The sequence below is a fragment of the Meles meles genome, chromosome 21 (genome assembly GCF_922984935.1).
Source record: "Meles meles chromosome 21, mMelMel3.1 paternal haplotype, whole genome shotgun sequence".
In the NCBI taxonomy this organism is placed as follows: domain Eukaryota; kingdom Metazoa; phylum Chordata; class Mammalia; order Carnivora; family Mustelidae; genus Meles; species Meles meles.
This window is the reverse complement of record NC_060086.1, coordinates 27,610,833-27,631,916: the sequence shown is the minus strand read 5'-3', so window position 1 is coordinate 27,631,916 and position 21,084 is coordinate 27,610,833. Positions and strand designations below refer to the sequence as shown.

At 36.9% G+C, this 21,084-nt stretch overlaps 1 protein-coding gene across 1 annotated transcript in view; it reads left to right on the top strand.

Moving 5' to 3' along the window:
- The window catches only part of LOC123933608 (phospholipid-transporting ATPase ABCA3-like), a 138,512-nt gene that overhangs the window by 73,133 nt on the left and 44,295 nt on the right, over nt 1–21,084 (top strand). Inside the window, 6 exon segments of the mRNA XM_045992948.1 lie at nt 7–105; nt 9,055–9,211; nt 11,683–11,983; nt 13,641–13,884; nt 14,095–14,128; nt 14,130–14,300. Coding sequence (XP_045848904.1) covers nt 7–105; nt 9,055–9,211; nt 11,683–11,983; nt 13,641–13,884; nt 14,095–14,128; nt 14,130–14,300 — 1,006 coding nt within the window.

Genomic DNA, 21,084 nt, shown 5'->3' with positions numbered 1-21,084 from the left:
TTCTAGGTTTAAAGATGTGCTTACTGATCTGGAAAACAGACAGAAAGAGCTGGGCATTAGTAGCTTTGGTGTCTCAATTACTACCATGGAAGAAGTTTTCCTTAGGTGAGTAATGATGCTTGGAGGGACAGGAGAGAGGAAGAAGCTCTTCCTCTATAATTGGATTTCATTTTGAAATCAAACCCCATAGCTGGAGTCATTGAAGAAATAGTCTTAGATTGTTAGGTTTGGTAATCTTCTATGAATGCCAACAGACCATTGTATGCCCCTTGCTCCTCTGATGGGCTGAGGCTCTTATGAGGCATGGGACTAGGGTGAGAATAGCGATTCATTGAGCTGGAGAGAGAGGATCTTCCCTGCAAATCATGAGGGTGTGGAACCGCAGAAAATAACTAAACCCAGGTACTAAATACCCAGGGTAGTGTAGTATCGGGTGGGAAAGTTATTTATGAAAATTTTGGGTTTGTATTTGGGTGCTTGTGCCTTTCGTGAGCGGGGGATTAGGACTGTCCTAGAGCAAAGAGAATTTATGGGTCACAGCGAAAGTCCAGTATCTAAATTAGAGATCGTAGTGAGGATGACTTTAAAATCTTTAATCTAGTCATGTCTCTGTAACCTACTTAAATTGTCCATGGTTTATGGTCCGAGATTACTTTGCACTGTGTGAAAGCTCGAAGAGAAGGTGCCCAGGGATTTCAGGATGCTGCTAAGAGAAGGCCAACTGGTTAGCAGTAAAAAGATCTCACAAAAAGTCTTTTCTGGACTTTCCTAGACTTCAGTCTCTCAGGCTTAGAAACAGTCTTTTTTTTTTTTTTAAGATTTTATTTATTTATTTGACAGACAGAGATTACAAGTAGGCAGAGAGGCAGACAGAGAGAGAGGAGGAAGCAGGCTCCCCACCAAGCAGAGAGGCTGATGTGGAGCTTGATCCCAGGACCCTGAGATCTTGACCTGAGCCGAAGGCAGAGCCTTTAACCCACTGAGCCACCCAGGCACCCCTAGAAACAGTCTTCACAGCCTCACTGCTTCATGGAGTAGTGACTAAGGGATGTATTTTGCAATACAGGCCTACCTCAAGAAGTAAGAAAAATCTCAAATACATAACCTAACTTACACCTAAAAGAGCTAGAAAAGGAATAATAAATAAAGCCTAAAACCAGAAGAAAAAAGATAGAGGAGAAATAAATGATATATAAACAACAACAAAAATACCAGTAGAACAGATCAATAAAACTAAGAGCTAGTTCTTTGAAAGAATTGGTTTTAAATTGATAAACCCCCATCCAGACTTACCAAAAAGAGAAAGAACCCAAATAAATAAAAACATGAATGAAGGAGGAGAGATCAAAACCAATATCACAAGTACATTAAAAGGATTATTCACCACGATCAAGTGGGATTTATTCCAGGGCTGCAGGGTTGGTTCAACATCCGCAAATCAATCAATGTGATAGAACACATTAATAAAAGAAAGAACAAGAACCATATGATACTCTCAATAGATGCTGAAAAAGCATTTGACAAAGTACAGCATCCCTTCCTGATCAAAACTCTTCAAAGTGTAGGGATAGAGGGCACATACCTCAATATTATCAAAGCCATCTATGAAAAACCCACCGCAAATATCATTCTCAATGGAGAAAAACTGAAAGCTTTTCCATTAAGGTCAGGAACACGGCAGGGATGTCCATTATCACCACTGCTATTCAACATAGTATTAGAAGTCCTAGCCTCAGCAATCAAAACCAATATCACAGAAGTACAATTATAAGAGAATATTATGAAAAACTGTATGTCAACAAATGGGGCAATCTGGAAGAAATGGATAAATTCCTAGAAACCTGCGAATGACCAAAACTGAAACAGGAAGAAATAGAAAATTTGAATAGACCCATAAACGGAAAGAAATTGAATTGCTAATAAAAAATCTCCTAACAAACCAAAGTCCAGGGCCAGATGATTTCCCAGGGGAATTCTACCAGACATTTAAAGAAGAGTTAATATCTCTTCTTCTCAAACTGTTCCAGAAAATAGAAATAGAAGGAAAACTTCCAAACTCACTATGAGACCAGCATCTTTGATTCCAAAACCAGACAGACTCTACTTAAAAGGAGAATTATAGGACAGTGTCCCTGATGAGCATGGATGTAAAAATTATCAACAAGATACTAGCAAATCTAATTTAACAGTATGTTAAAAGAATTATTAATCTTAATCAGGTGGGATTTATTTCTGGGCTGTAGGGGTGGTTCAGTATTCACAAATAAATCAACGTGATAAACCACATTAATAAAAGAAAGGATAAGAACCATATGATCCTCTCAATAGATGCAGTAAAAGCATTTGACAAAGTACAGTATTCATTCTTGATAAAAACCCTCAACAATATAGTGATAGATGGAACATACCTCAACATCATAAAGGCCATATATGAAAGGCTCACAACTGATATCATCCTCACTGGGGAAAAGCTGAAGATGGTCAGGAACAAGACAGGGATGTCCACTCTCACCATTACTGTTTCACATAGTACTAGAAATCCTCGTGACCTTAGCATTCAGACAACAAAAAGGAAATAAAAGGCATCCATACCAGCAAGGAAGAAGTCAAAGTTTAATTATTCACTGATGACATGATACTGTCTTTAGAAAACCTGAAAGTCTCCACCAAAATGACTCCACTGGTAAACAAATTAAGCAAAGTTGCATTTCTATACCAATAATGAAGCAGCAGAAAGAGGAGTCAAGGATTCAGTCCCATTTAAAATTGCACCAAAACACAAGATGCCTGGCTGACTTTGTCAGTGGAGCGTGTGACTCCTTTTTTTTTTTAATTTTTCAATTTTTAAAAAATTTTTATTTATTTATTTGACAGAGAGAGAGATCACAAGTAGGCAGAGAGAGAGGAGGAAGCAGGCTCCCTGCTGAGCAGAGAGCCCAATGCAGGGCTTGATCCCAAGACCCTGGGATCATGACCTGAGCCAAAGGCAGAGGCTTTAACCCACTGAGCCACCCAGGTGCCCCAGCATGTGACTCCTGATCTCAGAGTTTTGAGTTTGAGCCCCATGTTGAATATAGAAATTGCTTAAAAACAAAAGCAAACAAAACCAAAAAACAGTGGTACCAAAACCCTAAGATACCTAGTAATAAACCTAACCAAAGAGATGAAAGAACTGTGCTCTGAATGCTCTAGAACACATATGAAAGAAATTGAAGAGGACACAAAGAAATAGAAAATGGAGGTTTCCATGTTCTTGGATTAGAATAAGAAATAATGTTAAAATGTCTATACTACCCAAAGCAATCTACACATTTAATGTAATCCCTATCAAAATAACAGCAGCATTTTTCACAGAGGTAGAACAATTAATCCTAAGGGGTGCTTCAGTGGCTCACTCAGTTAAGTGTCCAGCTCTTGATTTCTGCTCAGGTCATGATATCGGGGTCCTGGGATTGAGACCCGTGTCAGCCTCTCTGCTCAGCAAACCAGGGAGTCTTCTTGAGGATTCTTTTCCTCTCCCCCTCTCCACCAATTTACATGTGTGCTCTCTCTCTCCCTCTACCTCTCTCTCAAATAAATAAGTCTTCAACAATCCTAAAATTTGTATGGAACCACAAAAGACCCTGCCTGAATAGCCAAAGCAATCTTGAAAAAGAAAAGCAAAGCTGGAGATATCACAATTCCGAATTTCAAGCTATATTACAAAGCTGTAATCATGAGAACAATATGATACTGACATAAAAACTGACACACAGATCAATGGAACAAAATTCGAAAACCCAGAAGAGGCGTACAACTATATGGTCAATTAATCTTTGACAGAGCAGGAAAGAATATCCAATGGAGAAATCACAGTCTTTTCAATATCTGGGGTTGGGAAAATGAGACAGCAATATAGAAGAATGAAGCCGGGCCACTTTCTTACACATACACAAAAATAAATGCAAAATGGATGAGAGACCTTAGTGTGAGACAGCGCCTCCTCTCAGTAGGAGAACAGAAGCAGCAACCTCTTTGACCTTGGCTGCAGCAACTTCTTACTAGACACATCACTGGAGGCAAGGAAGACAAAAGCAAAAATGAACTATTGGCACTTCATCAAGATAAAAAACTTCTGTCCAGGGCACCTGGGTGGCTCAGTTGGTTAAGTAACTGCCTTCAGCTCAGGTCATGATCCCAGAGTCCTGGGATCGAGTCCCGCATCAGGCTCCAGGCTCCATGGGGAGTCTGCTTCTCCCTTTGACCTTCTCCCCTCTCATGCTCTCTGTCTCACTCTCTCTTACTCAAATAAATAGATAAGATCTTAAAAAAAAAAAAAAAAAGCCAACGAAAACCTCTGTCCAGCAAAGGAAGCAATCAACAAAACTAAAAGTCAGCCTATGTAATGGGAGAAGATACTTGCAAATGACATATCTGATAAAGGGTTGGTATGAAAAATCTATAAAGAACTTATCAATCTCAACACCCAAAAAACCAGATAATTCAATTAAGAAATGAGCAGAAGATATTGTTGTAGGATTGCAGGGTTCTTGTCTCATTGAGTTGCAGAATGAATCTCTGGACACAAAAGGGTGAAATGAAGTGTAAGTTTTTTAAGTGAAGGTGAGAGCAGAAAGGAAAGAAAAAGCTCATTGGAGTGAGAGAAGACCTATGAGTTGCCACTGAGTGTTTTAGGACTGGTCTTTTATTGAAAGTTAACCAGAAAGCTGTGGTCTTGAGATTCTTATGCCATCTTGGTTTCAGCAAGGACTATTGATGACATCTTTAATGACTTACTTCTTTGAGGTAAATTTTTAATAATAATAATAATAATAATAGAATAGCTTTAATAGAATAGCTTTATATTTTCAGAAAAGTAGCAAAGATAATGCAGAAATCCTGTATGCCCCTCGTGCAGTTTCCCAGTCGTTAATATCCTTCACTACCACAGTACATTGGTCATGACTAAGAAACCAACATTGGCATATTGCTATTAATTAAACCTACATTTCATTCACATTTCACTAGTTTTTCCACTAATGTCCACTAAAGTCCATTTTCTGCTCCAGGATCCCATCCAGCATATGTTATATTTAGTCATTTCTCTTTAGTCTCAACTGGTTTGTGAGAGTTTCTTATACCTTTCTTGTTTTCATAACCTTGGTCATTCAGATCAGGTGTTTTGTATAATGTTCCTCAATTTGGGTTTGTCTTACATTTTTCTCATGGTTAGAATGGGGTTATGGCTTTTTGGGAAGAATATTGCAAAGATGAAGTGCCCTCTTCCTCTTATCATATGGGGGGGTACATGATAGTAACATGACATATCACTGTGATGGAACTACTACTTTGATCACCTGGCCAAGGTAGTATTACATGAGTCCATACTGATATAAGTAGGGGACCGAATGAATAAATGGAGAAGAGAGAGAAATCTTCCTTGTAGAATTCCAAATAATGTTATAGCTACTGTTACTTCCAGGAGGTGTATGTATTCAGTCCCTTCTCCCCTTGAGTATTGAGTATGATCTGTGTCTGATGACATGCTTCTAAAGAACACAGTACAAAATGGGGAGAAAAGGTAATTTTACAGTGGAGAAATCATATTTTAATATTATTATATATACATTTTTGCATCCATAAACATGTATAAACATGTTTTATGAGCTTAATGTTTTATATAAATGATGTATTTAACATCCCTGAAAAGTGCTTTTTTTCCTCTAAAAGATTAGACATTTTTATCTCTCCATGTTGACATTTGTATAAAGAGAAATTTCATTCATTCCCTCCAATTGATATATATATATATTATTACATAAGTATCATATTTTTTTATTACATCGTATTATTTACTCCAGTATTTTGCTATTACAAACTTTAGTGAATATCTTTGTATCTGTCTTCTGGGCAAATATGTGAGATTTCTCTAGAGTGTATATCTAATAGTGGAATTTCTAAATTGTGGAAGGTGGGTATTTTCAACTCGCTGGATGTTGCTATACATTCACCAATGCATTAGAACTGGCTCACTATATAATTGGCAGGATTTGAGAGTTCTTTCCTTTTCATCAGCACAATACTGGATATGCATTGACAAAGTTATTTTGCCCATCCTAAGTCCTTTTTATTGAGTCAGAAATTTTAGAATCAGCTGATCAGTTGTTACAAAAACTTCTGGCATGCTGGTTTATCTGGCTGGAATTGATCTGATTAGAAACCATAGATCAATTTGGGGAGAATTTATATCTTTAAAATATTGAGTCTTCTAACTTAACTCATATAGTATATCTGCATTTATTTTAATCTTCTTTAATTTTTCTCAGTAATGCTTTACTGTGTAGATTTTATACATCTTTTGTCAGATTCATCCCAAAGTATTTTTCATTTTTAGATGCTATTGAAGATGGAATTTTTTAAAATTTCAATTTCAGTTTGCTCATTACCAGTATATAGAAAATATTTTACTTTTGGATGTTTCATTTTCTTACCCTGCTGCAATGGGTAGGCCTCTAGTAAAGTCTTGAATGGAAGTAGTTAAGAATATCCCTTTCTGAACTCAGAGAAAAAACATTTAGTTTTTCATAAGTAAGTGTGATGTAAGCTGTAGGTTTCTTATAGCCCTTTATAAGTTTGAGAAAGATCTCTTCCATTCCTATATTAATGAGAGTTTTTATCAGGAATAAATGTGGGATTTTGTCAAATTTTTTTCCATATCTAATGAGATGATTAAGTGCCTTTTCTTTTTTAGTTTCATAAAATGGTAAATTTTATGAATTTTTGAATGTTAAAACATTAAATAAACTCTTGTATTATTGTAACAAACCCTTTTAGTTATGATATATCATTAATTTTATTATCATATTGTTAAATTTGATTTAAAATTTTGTTCAGAATTTTTGCACTTATGTTCATGAGATACTGGTTTGTGGGTTTTTTTTTTAACATTGAGTTAGCTTTCTTTCTTCTTCTTTCTGTTTGTATTTAAATTCTATTTAGTTTTTATTTAAATTCTAATTAGTTGAGGTACCTGGTGGCTCAGTCAATTAAGTGTCTGCTCTGAACTTGGGGATGTAAGATTGATTCCAGTGTCAGGTTTTAGGATTCTCTCTCTCCACCTCTTCCTCTGCCCCTCCCCCATACTATTCACACACTCTCTCTCTAAAAGAAAAATCTAGTTACTTAACATGTAGTGTAATATAGGTTTCAGGAGTAGAATTTAGTGGTTCATCACTTACATATAACACCCAGTGCTCATGATAAGAGGGTTCTTCTTTCTCTGCATCCCCATCAGCATCTGTTTTTTCCCGTGTTGTTCATTTTAGCCATTCTGACTGGTGTGAGGTGGTATTTTATAGTGGTTTTGATTTGTATTTCCCTGATGCTGAATGATGTTGAGCATTTTTTCATGTTTCTGTTGGCCATTTTTTGTCTTCTTTGCAGAAATGTCTTTTCATGTCTTCTGTCCATTTCCTTTTTTCCCCCCTAAGATTTTATTTATTTATTTGAGAGAGAGAGAGTGAGAGAGATCATGAGAGGAGAAAAGGTCAGAGGGAGAAGCAGACTCCCCATAGACCAGGGAGCCTGATGGCAGGACTTGATCTCGAGACTCCAGGATCATGACCTGAACCGAAGGCAGTCTCCCAAACAACTGAGCCATCCAGGCACCCTCTTCTGTCCATTTCTTGATGGAATTTTTTTCCGGGGGGGGGGGAGGGGGATGTTAAATTTGTTAAGTTCTTTGTTGGTTTTGGATACTAGCCCTTTATCTGATAAGTCATTTGCAAATATCTTCTCCCATTCCATAGGTTGCCCTTTAGTTTTGTTGACTGTTTCCTGACCTATGCAAAAGCTGTTTATCCTGGTGAAGTCCCAGTAGTTCATTTTTGCTTTTGTTTCCCTTGTCTCTGGAGATGCGTTTAGCAAGTAGTTAATGCGTCTGAGGTCAGAGATGTTGCTGCCTGTGTTCTCTAGGATTCTGATGGATTCCTGTCTCACATTTAGGTCTTTCATCCACTTTGAGTTTATTTTTGTATACGGTGTAAGAAAGTGGTCCACTTTCATTCTTTTGCATGTCGCTGTCCAACACCTAGAATGAATGTAAATAATTTTAGAAGCAAGTTGCGTAACAGTGTATTATAGCATGATCCAAATTTTGTGTTTTGTATGTGTGTATACATACATTCATGCCTGTGCATATGTGGATGTAGAATAGTCATTTGTGTCTGCCTGAGTCGTAAGATCTTGAGTATTTTTTTTTCCTTTGGCTTATTGTAATTTTTACTTAATTGTAACTTTTCTCATTTGACTATGTCTTATAAAATTAATAAAAACCTAATAAAGGAGTTAGAGGAAAAAGGCAAGGTAAAAACTGTACTCATCTTCAGTAGTATCTATCACTGTTGTATCATAGTGACCAGACATAGCATGAATACTACCTTGAATTTAAAACATTATTGTCAGACCAAATCACTATCTGATGTGCTTTTTTTGTGGTCCTGGTCAAAGAAAGGTATTAAAAAGTCTTGCTGGTTCACTGGTTTAGAGTGAAAAATTTATCTCCTCAGATTATGAGATTTCGTCACAGGTTTCAGAATGCCCGTGGATGGACCTCGGATCTCCCATTATAGTATGATTTTTATTATTCCATTTATCATTTTCTCCCATATATTAAAATTAAATAACAATGTCTGTTTCTCCCATAGAGTTGTGAACTCTTGGAGGATAACTGAACTCTGTGGTCATTTGCTCCTAAACCATTACAGATGTTTAGATTGCCTGGAGCAGAACGTTGAGAAAACAAATCTGTTAAACTGGCATACACTTAGAACCATTATAGAAATAAAAGTCTGCTAGAATTAATATCATTCTTTAAAATAAATGTACTAGCTCTCTCTTCTAAAAAAAAGATACTGTCTTATACCTTTAACTTAATTAAGTTCAGTTTATTTTATCCAATATTAATGTTAACATTACATAACTGTGCTTGTTTTTTTAAAAATTTTTGCCATCAACCATGAGAATCTTGCAATGAAATGACTGTTATGGTTAAAATGAATGTTTGCTTGTGTTTAGGGTCAGTAGGGAGGATGATGAAGCTTTCCAGACCCCATCCCTAAAGGAGAAAAACAGAGGAGAAGACATGAACCAGAATATGAATGCTTCCGGAAGTTTTGAGAGATCATACTCTCCTACTGCAAGTGAACACTCTAATATTAGGTTTAATACTGGGGTGAGCATCTTTACTAAGAATGTAATACTAGTGGTATACGTTTGGATGGGATAAAAAGATAAATTTTATTTTAATGTTTGAATTCAAAGGAGACTTCAGAGTTCTTAGCCAGGGAAGGCCAAGTAAGGAAGAGTCTGTAAAACAATCCAATTAATTTTCTAATTCAAAAGTTAAAATATGATAGTTAAAAATCAGATTTTACTCTCAGCATTATTTCTTTTTTTTAAATTTAATTTTATTTTTTTCAGTGTTCCAAGATTCATTGTTTATGCACCACACCCAGTGCTCCATGCAATACGTGCCCTCCTTAATACCCACCACCAGGCTCACACATCCCCCCACCCTCCCCTCAACCAAAACCCTCAGTTTGTTTCTGAGTCCACAGCCTCTCATGGTTCATCTTCCCCTCCGATTTCCCCCAATTCTCTTTTCCTTTCCTTCACCTAATGTCCTCCATGTTATTCCTTATGCTCCTTATTTCTGAGTCACTTATCTCGGTTTTTAAAATCGTTTGTTCATTCAGAGTTGAAAAGGGCCTTAACAAAAGTTATCACTATTTACACATATAAAAGCCATTTAAATTTTTTTTAAATTCTATTAGCCAGCATATAGTATATGCTTAGTTTCATATGTAGTGTTCAATAATTTATCAATTGTGTATAGGAACCAGTGTATGAAAGCCACTTAAATTTATGCCTTGCAATGTATTGGCACTTCCTAATAGACTGTTCCCCAACCATTTCCTCATTAGTATGGGAAAATTCATTGGATTGCAAATAATTTCTCTCGTTGTTCTCCTGATCGTCTTTTCCCTACAGTTTCCCTAATGAAGATTAGGGATTCTGAGATGATCAGCATTTCTCAGAGTTGCCCATAAGCATGCCTTCACTGAGGGACTTATGAGCTAGTTGTGAAGCAGAATGGGTATTGTACAACCATAGTGCAGAATTTTGAGCCAATTGAAACTGGAATTCCTATTCTATCGTTTCCTGTCTCTTTGACTTTGACCAAAATAGTTAACACATTTGTGTTTCAATTTCATTCTCCGTGAGACTGTTTTAATGAGTTAATACTAGTAAAATTTGAGTTTCATGATGTTTGGCATGAATCAGTTACAAAATGTGATTTTTCTTGTCTCCTTGCTTGCTCATTTCTTCTGCTGTATCACTCTTCCCTATTTCCCTCTCTTATGAAGATGCAGATGAAGGAAGATTTGCAGACTCGTCTAGAAAAGTTGATTCTTACATTCATATATTCTTTCACTCTAGAAGTATATTTAATAAGCCATCTTATAAAAGTCAGAAAGCACATTCTACTTCAAAGACAATGTGTGAAAAAAATTTTCCTTCTAAACTTTACCTTATTTTTGGCCAGCGACAATAACCAAATGCTGATATTTTTTCATTCAGATGATATTGATTGATTGATTAGGGATTTTTTTCTTCATGATGAATTGTGGGGTGTCCAAAATGTTGGGAAATACAGGGTGAGCATATTGTTAAACCTTGGTTACGTATTCCAAGTAATACGCTCTCTATGCTTTTCTTTACTATTCAGACTACCTTTTCAGGGTTTGTCTCTATATTTAAAGCAACAGTTTCGGGGCACCTGGGTGGCTCAGTGGGTTAAAGCCTCTGCTTACAGCTCAGGTCATGATCCCAGGGTGCTGGGATCATGCCCCACATTGGGCTCTCCGCTCAGCGGGGGGCCTGCTTCCTCCTCTCTCTCTGCCTGCCTCTCTGCCTACCTCAAATACATAAATAAAGTCTTTAAAAAAAAAAAAGCAACAGTTTCTTGTTGTTAACCTGAAAAAATATATAATCAACTATAGCTGGTCCGAAAAGCTTGAAAAAATAAAGAAAATAGTATATTTAGGTACATTTTTCAAAATAGCAATTAGATATTTGTTTTAAATTTAGATGTTGAAGAAAAAGGGCTGAACACATTATTGCAGATTATTGTTTAAAAATCTTATTTTTAATATTATTTAATATTTAATAATAATATTTAATATTATTAAAATATTGCACATTATTGTTTAAAAATAAATTCATTTTCTGTTTCCTGACTATCCACTATCACATGAATTAAAACCTAACAATAGAAACTTTTACATATGCACATTATGGGAATGCTTTACTTATCAAATAGAGATAGGATTGAAGAATCATGATTTAATATTGATGAAGACTGATGTCATGTTGTTCTGCTCAGAGAGGCTACGACTATGTTAGTGATAAAAATCATCCTTTTGAGTTTTCCAGTGTAATTTGATTAGAAGCTAAGCCTCAACATACTACCCAAGAAGGAGTTTTTGCTTGTTACCTGTGTCCTAACCATGGCTGTGTTCTATTGAAGGATATATTTCTAGAATGTGTACATCTTCTACCATAAGATTCAGAAAATTAATGTCAATGAGTTTCATTAAGGTTCGTAACCATTGTAATGCCATCTTTCTCTCCTCTCGTCAGTGGTCTCTTCACTGCCAGCAGTTCTACGCCATGTTCATAAAGAGGGCTATGTTCTCTTGGCACAACTGGAGTTTGCTGTTGATGCAGATACTGGGACTTCTGGGCGTTGTTTATTTTCTCATGAAAGGAATGGAGATTTCAAGAAATAAAATTGAACCTGCCAGGGAAATGGATTTGGAACAATATGGTCAAACCACTGTGCTATTCTCAGATGATAACCATTCTGATTTTTCTCAGAATTTAACAAAAATTCTTGATATCATGCTAAAGGCTAAGAAACAAAAACTTCAGGAAGTGAAAGGTAAGGCTCTTTCAGAGGGAAGAAGACTGCTGATAGATGAAAACCTGCTTGTATCACACCCAAAGAGAGGCCCTAACTGGAATATCATTGTTCTGTTCTTTCTTGAGACTCACCAATCTCACAAAGGCAGCCCAATCAGAGACAAGGATCATCCTTAAGGAGACTAGCCACAAAAGTTAATTATTAATGGAGGCACTTTGACCATGGGTCATCTGACAGCTATTAGCTACACTTTCTTGGGAATGAATTGAAGTACTAAAATATTTTGTTTTGTAGAATTTAGGACAAAATCTCACATAAAACCAGGCTCACAATGTGGTACTAAGTCCCAAAAGGCTTCGCACAAGTCTCTAGATTAGCTATATTTTAAAACAGGTTAGGCTGAAGACTTTATGGGCAGGCTTACTTATTTGGAAGGCAGTAATAATAATAATTGATTCCATGTACTGAATACTGCCTTTGGCAAGAACTTTTCTAAATATTTCGGTTATCTCAATTTCTATAACAAACATACTTGCTTGAGGCTTAGAGATGTTAACTAAGTTGCCCCAAATAATGTATCTAGTATGTATTATAGGAGGGACTAGATTTTAGGACTGCCTGGTGGGAGTCTGCAATATTAACCCACTCACTACACTAAATCACACCTGTAAGGAGAAAATATCGTCTTTCAAGGCTGATCATTTCCTTACAGGTGTTTGCATTTCCTTCAGCTACTGCCTTGTTGACTATTGGTTTAGGTTAGCATAGAGCCTGTGCAATTTGGCAGGATTTTTCTCTTTTATCCTTTAGGTTCCATTGTCGGAGATGAAAATACTTTCCAAAATGTTGGTTATTACTTCTATCATTATCCTGATTTTACAACATGCACATTATAGGTTGGGTGGCATAAAAGCTGTCATAAATCACATATCCCTTTTCTTCCTCCATGACAGGAGTTCTAGATGAACACTTATTGTCAAAAATCACATAGTTTAGCAGAGAAGAGGGGAGAGAAAAGGGAGAAATTCATTACCGTAATGCATAATGTGGTCCCTTTTCTACTATATTATGTTGTTTTTACAAAAATAGAGACTGTACCTCACAGATATATCAGTAGTAATGTTTCAAATGGCAAGATTGCATTCCTTTTTCATGCTGAGTAATATGCATGTGTGTATCTAACATATACATGTATATATGTGTGTGTATATATCTACTCTTCATCTGCTCGTCTGTCACCGGACACTTAGGTTGCTTCCATAATTTGGCTATTGTAAATAACTTTGCAGTAAACAGAGGGGATTCAAATTAGTGTTTTTGTTTTCCTTGGATCAGTACCCAGTAGTGGAATCACTGGATCATATGGTATTTCTATTTTCAATGTTTTGGGGAACCTCCATACCGTTTTCCACAGTGGCTGTACCAGTTTGTATTCCCACCAACAGTGCACAAGGGTTATCTGTTCTCTACATCCTCATCAAAATCATCCTGACTCTATTAATAGAATAGAGTTCTTGGGTTGGATGGTCAAGATATGTCAGAGCTGTTGTGAGACACTGGAAATAGAAAAAGTATCAGGCAAGTGAAATTATTGGGTCCTCCCTCTCCATACTGCATATTAAGTGATCTCTACTGCATGCTGAGCCTGTGGTCGTTTTTTGTTTTCTCATTCCAGGTGACTTACAGACATACTTGCAGGACAGTCAAGAATGCATTTACTCGTGCATTATCACAATTTCCTTTAGGGATCAAAAGACAGTTACCCTTTGGTTCAACAACATGGCATACCATTCACCACCATTATCCCTGGCAGTATTAGACAATCTTATTTTTATGGCACTTTCCGGCCCTGATGCTTCAATTACGGTCTGTAACAAACCTCAGCCTCAAAATACTGTTTCTAAACAACTTGAGGGAAGGTATGTATGCTTTTTTATTGAGATTGCGCTTGGTATTTAAATATAGCCCTATTTCCCTATCTGAACACATTCTTAATAAAAAGCTAATTTTAAAAGTTAATAAAGTAATAATAAAATACAATTTATAATAAATTAAAAGTTATTTTTAGAAACTAATATTTTCCACTTCATTATCTTACCAATGTGTCCTCTTTATTCATTCCTTTGTAGAAAAATACCAGGACAGCAGGTAGCCTTGAACTTGTTTTTTTGGTATGAGTATTTTTGTCAGTGGCTTTTGTCTTCTGACAGTGACTGAGAGAATCAATAAGGCAAAGCACATCCAGTTTGTGAGTGGGGTCTCTGCTATTAATTTCTGGCTCTCTGCTCTGCTGTGGGACTTCATGATCTACTTCATTGCCTGCTGCTTACTCTTGGTGAGTGTTAAAGTCCTTGTGGGGCTTAGTTTCTGGTACATCCCAGAAAATTCTACTCAGCTAATATTAATTATCCTAATAAATATTAATATCTAAATCTCTCAAGAAAGAAAGAAATACTTTGTCACATTATATCAGGAAATGCATTGTGGAATATGTCCCAGTGAAAATCTTTTCCTTTACATTCTTCTTTTAAAACAAAATGTTCTCGTTTGAAGAAACAACAGCCTTTTAAGATACCTTCCAGACATGCTTGCTCTCGAATATGTATTGGCCCCACAACTGCTACAAATATGGAAGGATTCGACCTGTTATACACCACCAGTCCCATATTAAACAAAGACAAATATTTTTATCAATACCTTTCTCCTCCCTCTAGTCATCTGATTGCACTGCAAGAATAGTAGTGGAATCACTGCATCACATGGTATAAGGACCTATTTAGCCAGAGCACTTCTATCAGTTAAACGATAACTTTGTTGTCTAAAACTTAAACTGTCTCTTCCTCCCTTCCCCCAGGGGACTTAACTTAAAAACAAGTCCTGGAAACCCGCCCCAGGTAACAAAGCCCAAATACAAGGGTGGGTCAGGCCAGATGGAGACATCTGATCAGTGGGGGGGATGCATACCGTCTCCCTAGCTACCAAGGAGTATGGGCCCCACCCTTTGGGCACCTTTTGGGCGCCAATTCTGACCAAGGTGATAGGCTGGTTCAAATGTCCACTATAGGGTAAATCGTAATTCAGTTGGTCACTTACGTGTGATCTAGCATGACTGCACCTTTCTCTGTGTGTTACAATTTCATTGGCCACCTGTGCGTGGCCAGGTCCAACCACATGGCCTTTGCCCTTAAAAGCTAGTCTGTGGAACAGAGAGAGGTCGCCCTCTCTTGTAAGAGGTGCGGCCCCGAACGTTCGGTCTGATTCTTGATGCTTGGCGTGGAATAAAGCTTTGCCTGACCTTCGCTTTATATGTCGTCTCACTCCTTTAATCATGGACCCATTATTGGGGGACCTAGCAATGGTATTTTTTTTCAGCATTTTGGGGAACCTCATACTGTTTTCCACAGTGGCTGCACCAGTTTGCATTCCCACCAGTAGTGCACAAGAGTTATCTGTTCTCCACATCCTCATCAGTAGCTATTTTGACATGTACGAGGTAGTATCTCATTGTGGTTGATTTGTATTTCCTGGTGGACTATATTTTCTCAGTGAAATTAAGCTAAAAGGTGTGAGGTTTGTGTGGATTATTAATAGAACTGAATTAGTTCTTGAGTTGAATGGTTAAAATGTTTGACTTTGTGCCATGGACCATTCAAATTTTATGCATGTGTTCGAGCATTTGAACATTGAATAGATAATGAAGAATTATTGAAGCTCTTATTTTTTAAAAGATTTTATTTATTTTTTTGACCGAGAGAGACTGCGAGAGAGGGAACACAAGCAGGGGGAGTTGGAGAGGGAAAACAGGCTTTCCGGGGAGCAGGGAGCCCCATGTGGGGCTTAATCCCAGGCCACTGGGATCATGACCTGAGCCAAAGGCAGATGCAGAGCCACCCCTGAAGAGTTTCAGGCACCCCTGAAGCTCTTATTATTGAAAGTAAAGTCAGGAGGATGTTTGTGGTCTGTTTATACTTGTCACTTTCCTCATCTTTTCTACAAATGGCATCTCCAGAGCCATCCTTCTATGAGGAAGGCCAGTGAGATACTGCTGTGAAAGTTAAAGCAAATCCAATTGTTTTAAATGAGATGTAGGTCATATAACACCCACTGCTCATGACAACACGTGCCGTCCTTAATACCCATTTCGTTTGGTGTGCTTCCTCCTTGCCTCTGTGAACGAATCATTAAACCCTACATCAGAAACTCGAATGATGTACTATAGAGTGGCTAACTGAACATAGTAAAAAAAAAAAGAATTAAAAGGATAAAATAAATTAAAAAATAAATGAGATGTGGTGCTCGGAGGCCAGTTTCACTCGCTCCCATGCCATTAGAAAACAGGATCATTGTTCATGGTGCTCTAGGGTTGGAAGCTTTTAACTTTTGGTTCTGAGGAGGAGTAAAGCTCCTGTGCAAACTAGAACAGATTTTAAAAAGATTAGAGGCTGGAAGTGGTGGGGAGAGCACTTTATGAATACAGAGAGCTTTTATTTAAAATTTTTAAGGAGACACATGATATGAGCACTGGTGTTACACTGAACTGATGAATCATTGAACATTATATCAAAAACCAGTGATGTACTATACCTTGGCTAATTGGATTGAAATAAAAATAAATAAATAAAAGTAAAATATATATAAAAATTTTTTAAAGACTTTATTTACTTGAGAGAGAGAGAGAGAGAACAAGTGAGAGAGAGACCACCAGTAGGGAAGAGGGGGTAAGGGAGAGGGAAAAGCAAACTCTCTGCTGAGCAGGGGGCCTGACCTGGGGCTCAATCCCAGCATCCCAGGACCATGACCTGAGCCAAAGGCAGATGCTTAAGTGACTGAGCCACCAAGGAACTCCAAACATGCACATTCGATTAATTACTGTCAGTGCAAGTTACGGCTTTTACCGCTTTCCTGAGAGTGCTAAGACCTTACAGCCTTGTCATTCCAATGATGCCCTCCAATTTTTTGATTATGAAAAGTCATTTTAATTTTACATATTTATCATACAAAGTCTGCTGTTATTTTTGTTACAATAAATATTGACTCATAAGTTTTTCCATTGCTTTTGTTTCTTCTCTGAAGTTTTATCTGGGATCATTTGTCTCTTCCTAAAGAACTTCCTATGATATTTCTTTTAGGAAAGTGTGAACTTCCAAGACAAAACATCTTGTAGATTTTGTTTGGAAATAATTTCATTTTTCTTATCCTTTGAAGAATATTTTGCTGGGTTTCCCCCCTGCTCTTTAGTGATGCTTTCCCTTGTCATGGCTTGCTTCATCGTTTTTCAACAAGGAGTCAGCTGTCAGACTTCTTACATTTCCTTGGAAAGTAATGTCTTTTTTGCGCTGTTTTCTTTTACTATTCTTCCTTTGAGGTAGGTTTAGCATTCTTACTGTATTGTGCTTAGCTTTCTTTGCGTTTATCCTGCTGGGTGTATTCAAAGCTTCCTGAGTCTAAAGGTTGGTGTCTGTTATCAGTTTTGTAAATTTCCTGGTAATTCTCTTACTTTGCCTCATCTTCCTTCTCTTTTTGTTCTCTGTTTGCACGTGTATTGTTTCTTTTCACTGTATCATGGATGTCTCAAGCACTGTTCTCTTTATTTCCCTTTTTTTCTTCTCTACTTTGTATTTCTTGGTGTATTTTCTATTGACTTCTTTTCCAATTTATCAATCCTACCTTCTGCCTCCAACTACTCAACTGTTAAACCTATCTAATGAGTTCTTAATTTCAGATTTGTGTTCCTCAGATATAAAACTTCCAGTTAATTCTTTTCTTTTTTTTAAAAAAGATTTTATTTATTTGACAGATATCACAAGTAGGCAGAGAGGCAGGCGGGGGGGGGGGGACCAGTTAATTATTTTCAAAAATTTAAATTATCTTGTGATATTCTTCATCTATAAACCTATGCTCTCTGCCTTTTTATTTTCTTAGACATAGTCAACATAGTTCTTTTAATGTTCTTATGAGTAACTTCATATCTGGATCATATTCAGTGTATAATTCTTTAGCAGTAAGAATAGGACAGTTAAAGAAATAGAAAAAAAAGAGAAAGAGGTTAAAACTGGTGTATCATAAAAGAAGATATCCAAGTGGCCTATAAACATATGGAAAAGCATCAATTGCATTAATTATTGAGAAAATACTTAGCAAAAACATAATGATAAATGTTTTCCACAAGATAGCATAGGAGGAAGTCCCAAGTCCTTTCTCCCCTGTGGAGGAAAAAAGAAAACAAGTGAAATTCAACCAAGTTTATAGGAACTCTAGAAAACAGTCACAGGTCTGTGCCCCAAACAAGAAAATGTCACATTCAAAATGACAGGAATTTCATAGCATATTTATGGGCTCTTGACTCAGCCTGTCCCTAGTGTAGCACAGTCTTGGTCTGGAGGATATAGCCGTCCAGTTGCCAGCTGTCCCCTGAAGTGGAAGAAATAGAACAGACCTTCCTTATTTTCAACATTTTGGCCTGTCCAGAGGCTGCAAGAAGGGCTGCTCTCTTTCTTGTCTAAGATTTTAGGTATGGAAAAGCAATAGTAGATACTGGTTGTGAACCTGCAGGGGTACCACATACCTGAAGATGCCTGGAAGAAAAAATGATGAGTTGAAACACAAAATAGACTGCCTAAGGCTTCAGGGAGAGCCCAGTGTAAGGCCCTGGGAAATTAAGACATTCAAAGCAGCTCTATGTGTAAGGGAGGGAATCAAGAAACAATACGTAGGCCAGGATAGTGCACATGCACACAAAGACCTGAGAATACTTTAATCTTGGTGGTATAGGAATGATCCCTAGTCTCAGAACTGCCCTGACTGTCAGTACAAGGATTGGAAGAGGTGGCTGATATTTTAAATACCCAAGTTTATACAGCAACATCATATGGCTACAAATAAATAAGAAAATATGGTCTATTCAAGGGAAGAAAATGAAAAATTAAATGACAGCAACCATCCCTGAAGTACAAACAGGGGAGCTGCTAGACAAAGACTTAAAACTACTGTCTTAAATAAGTGGAGGAAGTTAATTACCACTGAACGTACCCCACAAGAAATGCTAAAGGATTCCTTCAGGTTGCAATGAAAGAATGCTGGACAGTAATTCAAATAATGTAAAGGTCTCCAGTAAAGGAAATACAAAACTAGTTGTCTTAGTCAGCTCTGACCACTCTAACAAAATAGATATGGTGGGTTACATAGCACAAATTTATTTTCTCACAGTTCCAGAGGCTAAGAAATCCAAGACCAAGGGGCATTTGATTTGGTTTTCCAATGAGGGCTCTCTTTCTGGTTTGCAGATGACTCTCTTCTCAGTGTCACCCATGGCTGAGAGAGGAGAGGAAGAGAGAGAGCAAGAGGGCGAGGGCGAGGGCAAGCCTGCTTTCACCTTTCTCATTATAAGGACACTATCCCATCACAGGGCCCCACCCTCAGGACCTCATCTTAACCTGATTACAGCCTAAAGGCCACACCTCCAGATTCCAGCAGAGTGGAGATTAGGGCTCAAAAATACTAAGTTTCCAGCATTGAAGATAAAGGAAGCTGCCTTGAGCTGAGTGATACAAACAGCCTCTGGAAGCTTCAAAAGGCAAAAAATGGAATTTGTCCTAGAACCTCCAGAAGGAATACAGTCGCGTGGACTTTTTTTATCTTAGTCTAGTGAGAACCATTCCAAAACTATAAGATAACTTTGTGTTGTTTTAGCCACTAATTTGTGAATTTGGTACAACAGCATTAGAAAACAAATACAGAGGCTAATATATACCTATCAGAATAGCTAAAATCTAGAAAGCTAAAATGCCAAATATGGATAAGAATTTAATGCAGTGGAGGGGGCAGTTATGACTGATGGGAACATAAATTGGTCCTGTTACTTTGGTAAACAATTTGGCATTTTCTTCTAAAACTTTGAAGATATATATATATACACACACATATATATATATACACACACACATATACATATGCACACATACAATATGTATATATGGTATATATATATAAAACTTTTAGATATATATATCTAAACTTTATATATATTCTAAAACTTTGAAGATATATATATGATATATATATGATCTCCAATGCCTATGTATGTGCAGCAAGAGACATGTACAAAAAGGTTTTTAAGAATGCTATTCATAATAATAAACAACAAACATGGCAAACAAGTATTTATCAAATATAACAGATGAATAAAAGTGATAGAATAATACCCTAGAATACTAAAGAGCAATGAAAATGAACTGCCACACTAGGCAACAGTGGGGATGAATTTCACAAATACAATGTTAGCAAAAGGAGCCGGGTAGGAAGAAGCACATACTATATAGTTCCATGTATAGTTGAAAAATAGAAGTAGTATTTAGGGATGTTTTTGTTAAAACTGTAAAGAAAAGAAGGAAAGTAGTTATCGTAGAGTTAAGGATAGTGTTGACCTTCACAGGGGAGGGAGATGTTGTGCCTTGAGTTGCATTTGTGTCTTTGGTAATTTTCACAGCAGTGTTTGTTTTGTAATATTTGAGTGATCTGTTCATCTGTATTTTGTACAATTTTGAATGTGTGACATTTCAAAATAAAATTTTCACTTGATAATTATTTTTAGAGACTGTCTACAAAAGTTTTTTTTAAGACCCAAGATAAAATAAATTACAATGCTCATTCTGGCTATTTATATGCCTGATTTAAAAGATAATTCCATGAGGCACCTGGGCGGTTCAGTCAGTTAAGTGTCTGGGTTCAGCCCAGGTCGTTGTCCCAGGGTCCTGGGATCAAGCCCCATATGGGGCTCCCCACTCAGCAGAGAGTCTGCTTCTCCCTCCCTTTCCCCCTGCTTATACTATCTCTCTTTCTCTCTCTCTCAAATAAATAAATAAAATCTGTAAAAAAATAATAAAATATTCAACTGAATATCTTATTGATATTTTTGTTTATAGACTAATTTGGGGAAATAGCTGCTTTCTTACAATGTTGAGTCTTCCTACCTAAAAATGTACATTTTATAATTAGTGAAATCCCTAAACATCATAAATCTATCAACAAAAAAAATACCTAGATCATTCAAAATTCTAAGTAAGTATTTACATTCACTGCATTTCTCTTGAGACTGAAAGTCTGTGATGACAGAAGCAAAG